The 8,908-nt window shown below is 53.9% G+C and overlaps 1 protein-coding gene across 1 annotated transcript in view; it reads left to right on the plus strand.

Annotated features, from left to right (window-relative positions):
* The first annotated feature begins 3,530 nt into the window (after positions 1 to 3,530).
* The window catches only part of LOC103090088 (serpin A3-8-like), a 12,768-nt gene continuing 7,390 nt past the window's right edge, over positions 3,531 to 8,908 (plus strand). The window contains 7 exon segments of the mRNA XM_082931315.1: positions 3,531 to 3,608; positions 3,610 to 3,795; positions 3,797 to 4,184; positions 5,863 to 5,994; positions 5,997 to 6,076; positions 6,078 to 6,136; positions 8,804 to 8,891. Coding sequence (XP_082787441.1) covers positions 3,531 to 3,608; positions 3,610 to 3,795; positions 3,797 to 4,184; positions 5,863 to 5,994; positions 5,997 to 6,076; positions 6,078 to 6,136; positions 8,804 to 8,891 — 1,011 coding nt within the window.

The following is an 8,908-nucleotide window of genomic DNA, read 5'->3' on the forward strand; positions in this document are numbered from 1 at the left end:
ATATGACCAAACTCTGGCTGCTGGAACAGAAGTGGAAATAACATAGACAACATTTAGAACATTCCATTCAAAGAAAAGGGTGTGCTTTTACCTTCCCCTCTTGTCCTTAACTGGAAGGTGGACACAGCAACGACCCATCTGGGACATGGCAAATGAACGTGAGGAATGGCAGAGCGACAAGATAGAAGGAGCCCGAGTCCTGACAAAGTGCGACCATCATGCCAACCCACTGCCTGCCTCTGGACCTACATGAGACGGAAATAAACTGCAGTCTTGTTTCAGCCACTATTTTTTTGGATACTGTGTAGCTTAAAAATATGTAACTATTCTGGAACTATTTGGCGTTTGAAAGGACATAAATTGTCATTTCAGGAAGGATGGGACCAAAATCTTCTTAGTCACATCAATGCTTTACAGTCAACAAATATTTACTAAGTAGTAAAAGAGGGAAGTGCTGTACAACCCTCCAACCAAATCCTGTCCTACTAGAGCTTACATTTAGTATTATTACACTTAATATTTATAGACACCTCGGTCAGGGAAATTTTGTATCTGCATTTCAGAAGCAAGGAGATTAATGTTGAGGGATTTACAGTAAATTGTTTGAGGTCACACCTGGTGAGTAGTACTTTCTTGATTCAGGTATTCAGGCTAAAGCCATACCCTTCACCACTAAGCCAGTGGTTTCCAAACTATGCTTGGTGGAACCCCCAGGGGTCACAGAGGTCTGTCAAGGGCTGTCATGGAGGGAGGGTTGTGACTAAGAGGGGTAAAAGGGAAGGATTTTCCCTTGAGGTCTAGAAAGGCCTGGGATTAGCTCAAAGAGAAATCTAAGGAGACCTCAAAGCCAGGGATGAAGGTCAACCAGCTCTTAGGGTGAACCAATAGTGAAGGGGTAAGGACAAAGGCCCAGACACAGCAGGCCTCCAAAGACAGATGGCGCCAGAGACCAGAGAACCCTGACACTTGCACTCTCAACACTCAGCACTGAGGCCTTCGGGCTCAGAGCTGTAGACAAAGTGCATTACCTATTAAAAACATATCTGAGTTTGTGTTTGGACCTTCCTATCACATACAGACAGGTGCACACACATACACAAATCAAAGAAAAGTGACTTATAAAAGAAACACAACATAACGTTTGGTGGGGCTGTCCCAGAGCGACACAATTCTAGGGAATATTTCCCAATGTCCTTCTCTATATTCTCTGGGTTTTCATGTGGTCCTCAGTGAAGTTATCATAAACATGGGGAAAATTAACAAGACCAATATATTTTTTTAAAGATCAATAGTCAGGGATATTTTTCAATGTCCCTTATTTTTACATTCTGAGCTTTCACACATACTTAAATCAGTTTTCTTAACAGGAGAAAACACTCTCAAGGGAAATTTTTTTTATTTGTTTATTTTCAGTTTTCTTTTAAGAGACAAAAAGTTAGCGATTTCTGTAACAAGGTTGTTCAAATAGATGTAATAAATCCTGTTACCAGGAATGGTCATCTGCTCATTTTCAGTCTGAGGACAGAACATTGTGTTGTCCCCGCAGACATTTCACAAGCAGGGGAGATCTTTGCAGGATAGATAGACAGCAGCACCCATGAAAATCCAGCATCACAGGCAGGTAGCGGCTCTGGATCCACTCCCCACATCCCGCTCTCCCAGGCAGTTAATCCGTGATGCTCCCACACTGAGAGCAAAGGGACCCCCTTTCCACGGTGGTTCTAGGACCCTGTATGGGGCCTGTGGAACATGAGGCAGGAGGGAGGTGGGGGGACTTATGTCCGATGCTGGGAGTGTTCTGCCCCCTCTGAAGACCAGTCCTCTCTCTGGGTCTCAGTTTTCATCCTGCAAAGGGAGGGACATGCTACTAGGGCTTCTGGGGTCATTTCGGCCTTTGACTCTGTGGGATTCTGATTCGAGCCAGCTGTGCACCCCATACAGCTGTGCATCCACCGTCAGGGTCAGAACTTCCCTGAGGGCCGTGCAGTGCGTCTCCTTGCCTGGCACAGGTGATGCTCTCAGAGAGCCAGGTGCATGGAATTAGTGCACAGTGTCCCTCTGGGCAGAGGCTGCGGGGTCTCTAGGGGAGTTTCCTGGGCTCCACTGTCCCTACAGGGTCCCCGGTCAAGCAGACAGGAAGGTGCATCTGTCCAGCAACTGAAAAGACAGACTGCTCAGAAACAGAGCCAGCTCTCCAATCCAGCCAAATAACAAAAGCACTATTTCTCCAGGAATAATTTTGGAGGAAAATGTTTAACTCTTTTTGAAAGAAACGACTGCATTGGCCCCGAGTAAACTAAAAGTTGGGGCAATTGATCGCCTCTGTCCCCAGGCTTGTCCTAAGGCCTTTCCACTGGCCTCAGCTCAGCTCCCTCCCCCTCACCACCCCCTTCTCTTCCCCGTCCTCTGCCCCTTTCGTCTCTCTCTTCCTCTCTCCCCCCCTCCCCTGCCAGCAGCCCTTTCTCCTCTGAACTCTGAGATGAGGGGCCAAAGGCTGAAGGTAAACAGTCCTGTTTGCTGAGGTCTCCAGCTTTGAACTCAGCCTCTCTCGGACTTTCATGCAGTAGCTCTGTCCTCTGTCCCCTGTCTTCAGGGATCACAGCTCTGGCTTGTAGGGTCCTAGAGAAGGTAGCATGTGGAGATGACACCTCTGGAACTTCTCTTATGAGCCCAGCACCTTCACACTTTATGTCACCTGAGCCATTCAACATGGACAGAGATGGGAATTGAGGCTCAGTCACTTGCTTGTCACCACACGGCACTCACAAATGGCCAAAATGAAATCCTTGCCCAGGACTCTGAGACTCTGAGCCCACCCGGCTTTCTCCCCACTAGGAGGCTTTTCCAAGCTTACGGTGGAATCAACCACCATGTGTTCACCTGCCAGGGCCTGAAAAGAACACTCTACCCTCCTTGTTCTTTACAGCAACACTTATCAGCGCCGCTGGCCCAGCTGCTTGTGGTGGCCTCTTTCACTGAACCCTCACTGCAACGAGGTACCACAATGAGAGTGCCCCCCTAATGTCACATGCTTGTCATCAAGAGGCCGGGAGAGGTGCTGTGTCCTCTAAGTCCAGGGCTCCATCCTGGGGGGCAGACAGGAGACATAGTGGAAACGGAGCCCCTGCTGCCTAGTCCCCTCTGATGGTGGCTGCTCTCCCAGCAGGAGGGGGATGGGTTCTCACTGGACAGCACCTCACACCCATCACCAGCTCCACCCTGGAGCCAGGCAACCCAGGCTTCGCACCCTCGCTCCTCCACTTCCTTGCTGGTGACCTTGGAAAAGCCCCTTTCCCTCTCTGTGCCCAGTTTCTCCATTGGGGAGATTGGTAACAATTACAAGACTTGCTTCAAAGGGTGAGAGGGAGCCCAAAGCCTCCTCATGTATGTTGGGAGCCCAGGAGGGTGTCTAGAACTGGGAGGTCACAAAGCAGCAGAGGCAGAGAGAACAGAGACCACGTGGGCACACTGGGTGGTGGTTGGGACATCATCTGACACACCGAGACTTAAAGGAGCTTTGCTTTTCAGAGATGAGGGCAGAGGGGATGTCCCCCCTCCTGGCTCTGGGGCTCCTGGTGGCTGGGCTCTGCTCCAGTGTCCACTGCCTCCCAGGGGGCGGGGCTTGACCCGGAGGATGTGACCCCAGGGGACCAACACAAAGGGGCGCCTGTGGGCGACCACACATTCGTCTCCAGCAACACCGACTTCGCCTTCAGCCTCTACAAGCAGCTGGCTTTGAAGGCCTCCAATGAGAACGTCATCTCCTACCCCCCGCGCGTCTCCACGGCCTTGGCCTCTTCCTGTCCTTGGGGGCCGCGGACCCACCCTGACGGAGACCCTGGCAGGCCTCAAGTTCAACCTCACAGAGACCCCCGAGGCCAAAATCCACCAGGGCTTCCAGCACCTCCTGCAGATGCTCGGCCGACCCAGCGACCAGCTGCAGCTGAGCGTGGGCGACGCCATGTTCGTCCAGGAGCAGCTGAAGCTTCTGGACAAGTTCAGGGAAGATGCCCGGGCGCTGTGTGCCTCCGAGGCCTTCTCCACCGACTTCCGGGATTCCGACACTGCCCAGAAGCTCATCAATGACTATGTGGGGAATAAAACGCAGGGGAAAATTGTGGAGTTGTTCGAGGACCTTGACAAGCTCACAAAGATGATGCTGGTGAATTACATCTTCTTTAAAGGTGGGTGGCCAGATTGGGGTTTGGGAAGATAAACAAAATTAGTTCTGAGGCTCCAGGACTATTTCTCTTCTGGCTGAGCCACCTGTGTTGTTATCAAACCATTGCAGAAGGGGCTCCCCGTCGCTTAAGGGAACTTAGGCAGCAAGGCCCTGCCCCGGCCATAGGCTTTGTCTACTTTACTTTTATCCAAATTATACGTCACTTTACAGGGCATAAGTGCAGAGGAGCCACTACTTTGTGTGAGGCAGAGAGAGACTTTTTTTTCTTACTTCAACTTGCCTGGCTGCCAGAAGCTGTTCTTTCAGCTCTGTCCGTGGGGGCCGGGAACTCCAGGTTCCTGCCTGTTGAGATGCTGTCGGACACGCTCAGGAAGGCCTCTGCTGTGCGCAATGTGGGCTGTGTCTGACCTGGGCTCCCTATAAGCGTCTTGGTCTCCGGGGCTTAAGGTGGGGCTGGCAGCCATCTTCACGGTGTGACAGCCTCTGAGCAGCCTGGACACCCCAAGGCTCTTCAATTGTATGCTTCTATCATCTTGAGGGCGGGAATGGCAAGGCCACCATCTGCGGAAAGTCTCGGGAGGACAATATCCAGGGCAGTGTATTTTCACAGATTCTAGTTGGACCAGTGCCCAGTCGCATTGAGAGAAACTCGATATTGCAAACCTCAGCCTGGAAATTCATAAGGGTCAGAGTGAAGGCAGATAGATTTTCATATATGGAGCCAGTAGTGCAATAGAGACCCAGAATAGATGAGGACATGAAAAACTATCATCGAATCTGGGCGTGGTCAGGTGCCTAAGAGACACTAGCTCTGGGGAGACAAGTTAGCCCTGTGCTGGGAGCTCCTGGCTGCAGCCATGGCCAGCCCTCCTGGGTCTGGGTTTTCCTCTGTAAATGAAGGCATAGAATCCCATTTCTCTGGAAAACTAATCCAGGCCTGTCCTGCTATGCTTGCTCTTTCAGCCTCCTGTGCTTTCCTCTCCTACAACCCTGCCCTGGTCTAGGACTTTCTCCTTCCAGATCTCCCCACCAGGGGCACCCCAGCCAGCGCGGCGTTCCCTCTGCTCCTGCCTCTAACTCTGGGGACACAGGCAGGGGTGCAAACAAAGCAGGAAGCGGGGGTGGATACACACTCCGTGAAGCCCCAGGGCCCTAATCTCCCAAAGAAGCCCCCATCGCTGAATGCTCCATCCTCCTGCGGGGAGACCCCAGCCCTCTCCTCTACTGACCCCGCCCTGCCCTCCTGGTACCCATGTGGCTCCTGCTTCAGCCTGGCTCACAAGGCTGCGGGGACATGTGTCCTCCCTGCAAAGCCAGTGACTAACCACTGGTCACTAACACTGCTCCCTTTAAGGACCAGGAGCTCCCATTTCTCCGCAGTCCCAGCCTCACCCCATCTCTCCCTTGCCCTGTCCTGTTCCTGTTGGTTTCTCACGTAGCACAATTAACCAGTTTTGTTTCATGTCCCCCTTGACAATCCAGACCTGTGGGCTCACCCCCGTCCCCAAGGGCCTACCCACCTGCCCAGGTATATTTGCAAACCTAGCAGGGCCATCCCTAGAGGCACGTGGGGGGCTGCTGGTGTGGGGAGGGTCTCCCGCGCTCAGGGACCAGGGCAGAGGAGTGAGACGCCTGCAGCCCTTGCACCACAGACCCCTCACCTGTCCCTCCACCTCTAGCCCAGTGGACGAAGCCCTTTGATCCCAGCCGTACTTATAAGTCAGAGTTCCACGTGAACGAGAACAGGACAGTGGAGGCGCCCATGATGACCACTGGGGACCTGGAAACGCCTTACTTCCGGGACGAGGAGCTGCCTGCACCGCGGTGGAGCTCAGGTACACCAGCGACGACAGCGCGCCCTTCATCCTCCCTGACGAGGGCAAAATGCACGACCTTGGAGGCCAAGCTGCTCCCAGAGCCGCTGAGGAGGTGGAGAGACTCCCTGCAGCCCAGGTGACTGACCCCAGGACCCGGAGCTGTGGGCCCACCTGCCTTCTCGGCCCTTCCCCCTCTTCCTGGACTCCGGACCCCCAGCCCCCGGGCCTCAGTAATGTCCAGGGGCGGGGTCAGAGGTGAGAGGGCCCGTCCAGGGGTGACCTTGCCCTTGGCCGCCTGCGTGGCTCTGGGCCTGAACTGTTCCTTCTCTAAGATGATGACATCAGAGGGGGCGGGCCTGAGGGTTCCTCTGACACTGACATGCGCTGAGTCCTGAGGATCCTCACACAACCCCCGACACTCATGCTGTTCTCTCCGTGGCTCCACCTCTTGCAGGTGGAGGGGGGCAGATGGGACTGGGATCAGTTGGGGGCTCAGCTGAGACAGACGTGAGCATCAGCTTTGCACGGGCTAAACACTAATTCACTCATTTATTCATTCAACCATTCAGCACTGATTGAATGAATGAATGAAGATCAAGCTATGTCTCAAGGACTAATTTAGACTCTGAGGGTAGGTCAGCGAATAAAACAGTAAATTCCCTGCCCTAATGGCACTTACTTTGTAGTTGGAGGAGACAGACAGGAAATAAATATAATAAATTATTTGGTACTTTGAGATGGGAGAAGTGGGGAGGTGGGGATAGTAAAGCACAGTAAAATCATGAAAAAAATGGGACCCGCAAGCAGTTTGTGATTGTAAGCAGGGTGGCCCTTAGGTGATGTTTGAGGTGAGGGATTGAGCGATGTGACTATGGTGGGGAAAAGCATTCCTGGCTGAGGGAACAGCCAGTGCAAAACCTGTAAGACAAGAGGGAGCCTGGTGTGGTTGAGGGTTAGTGAGGCCAGAGCAGCAGAGCAGAGGAAGTGAGAGGGAATGTTGGGAGAGGTCAGGACCCCAGGGGGGATTCAGGTCACTTGGAGCCTTGCAGACCCCTCGACTTGCCCCCCTCTAAGGGAAATAGAGACTCCTCACAAGGTTTTGGGCCAAAGAGTGAACGATCTGAGTCATGTTTTAAACGGATCACCCAGGTTGCAGAATGGAGAACAGACAGCCGAGGACCAGCATGGAGGCAGGGAGGCCAGCCAGGTGCCCAGTGCACTCACCCAGGGGAGCCGCTGGGGATGCACCAGGAGGAACCGGGAAGGGCGGAAGGGGTCTGGCTCTAGATAAACTGAGCACAGACACACAGGCCAGGACATGGGATTCAGGAGACCAATAACAAGGGGGACAGCAGAGGGAGAGGCACTTCTGGGCCCAGTGTCTGCAGGGGTCCTAGGGGAGGGTGTGTGGGCAGCTATGCAGGGGCGGGGGAGCCCCAGACCCAGAGTCCCACTCGCAGGCTCACACTCCCCCGGCCACTCCCTGTGCTTCTCTGGGGCTCAGCTCCCAACTGAGAGGGGAGGGGTGTCCTTGACCCACTGTCCTGAGTGGGAGGTTCTGCAGATCCACAGGGGGAATGGGTGTGGAGGGCACTTTATAAACCACAGGGGCCCAGAGACCTGCCTACACGTGACATTGAGGCTGCAGTCCCTTCCCCAACCCCTGTCCAGGGGACCACACGCCTTGGGGCTGCCTGACTCTCAGCTCCTCCTCGCTGCAGATCCCAGGAGACCCCAGGACAAGGGACCCACCCTCCCCCTGCACGTACTCCCTTCCCAACCCTTTCCTTCCTCCAGTACCAAGAGCTACCACAGGGCGGGGGCTCAGTGAATAGCTGTAAATGGATAGAATATTCATCAGACATCTTTGATTTACAAGCACTGGGGGAACAAGCATCTACACATTCCTGGCCCATGGAGGGCGCTCACTAAGAATCTGCTGAATGAATAGACAAAGGAGGGGAGGGAGGGAGGGAGGAAAGATGGCTTATAAGGAGGAATAGGTACCTCCCTGCTCCCAAGGGACTCAACGTTTAATGGGAGCCACAGCCTCCTCGTATTTGGCATCTGTAAGAGCTGACACCGTGACAAGAGTCTTAAGGGAAATAGAGACAAAGAGAGCGGAGGCATCTGTTGCTCCAAGAACCTGCTGCCACCTCTGCTCAGAAGCAGATGCATGCCTGCCCTCAAGGAGCTCACTGGGAAGACAAGATAGAGATGTTGGATTGGTTGATTCAGGTCCCCAAGGCCCTTGAATGCAGCCCCCAGCCCTCCACGTCCCGCCCAAGCCCCTTCCCGGCCCCTCCCCTCCCCACTGCCCACACTCGGGCTGCCTCTGTGCTGTGGGGCAACCCTTCTTTCTTCCCTCTTTCCTGCAAGTGCATCCTCCTGCCTCCTGGACTCCTCTTCACCCAGTCAGCTCCGTCCCCTCCTCCGGGACTCAGGGTCCATGCCACCTCCTGCAGGAAGCCTTCCTGGTGCCCATGGAGCAGCCGCCCCAGCACAGTCTCCCAGCTGCTGGAGTTAGGGTGTTTCCTGCACCCTACAGGCTTGCAGGGGAGAAGCAGGGCCAGGTGTGGTGCTGGTGCACTGCCTGGCACTTTAGACTCCTGCCAATGGGAATGCATAATTCACAGATTAAGGAGAGTAAGCAGGAGGGGTAAAGAAAATGTGGAAAAGCGTCCGTATCTCCAGCAAGAAGTGGGTGGTTGGAGCGGAAACCAAGGAAGACCACGCCGAGACTTGGGAGAAAGGCGGGCTCTGAGTCCAGCAGACATTTAGGTTTATTTTTCTCATTTCCTAGAACAAGAGTTCACCCCCTCCTTCCAAAGTTTTCCATCTCCAGCAATTATGATCCGCAATACATCCTTCCCCAGGTGGGCCTGGGGAAAGTCTCCCCCCCCCCCCC

Source organism: Lipotes vexillifer, unplaced genomic scaffold (genome assembly GCF_000442215.2).
Source record: "Lipotes vexillifer unplaced genomic scaffold, Lipotes_vexillifer_v1.1 scaffold1017, whole genome shotgun sequence".
Classification (NCBI taxonomy): Eukaryota; Metazoa; Chordata; class Mammalia; order Artiodactyla; family Lipotidae; genus Lipotes; species Lipotes vexillifer.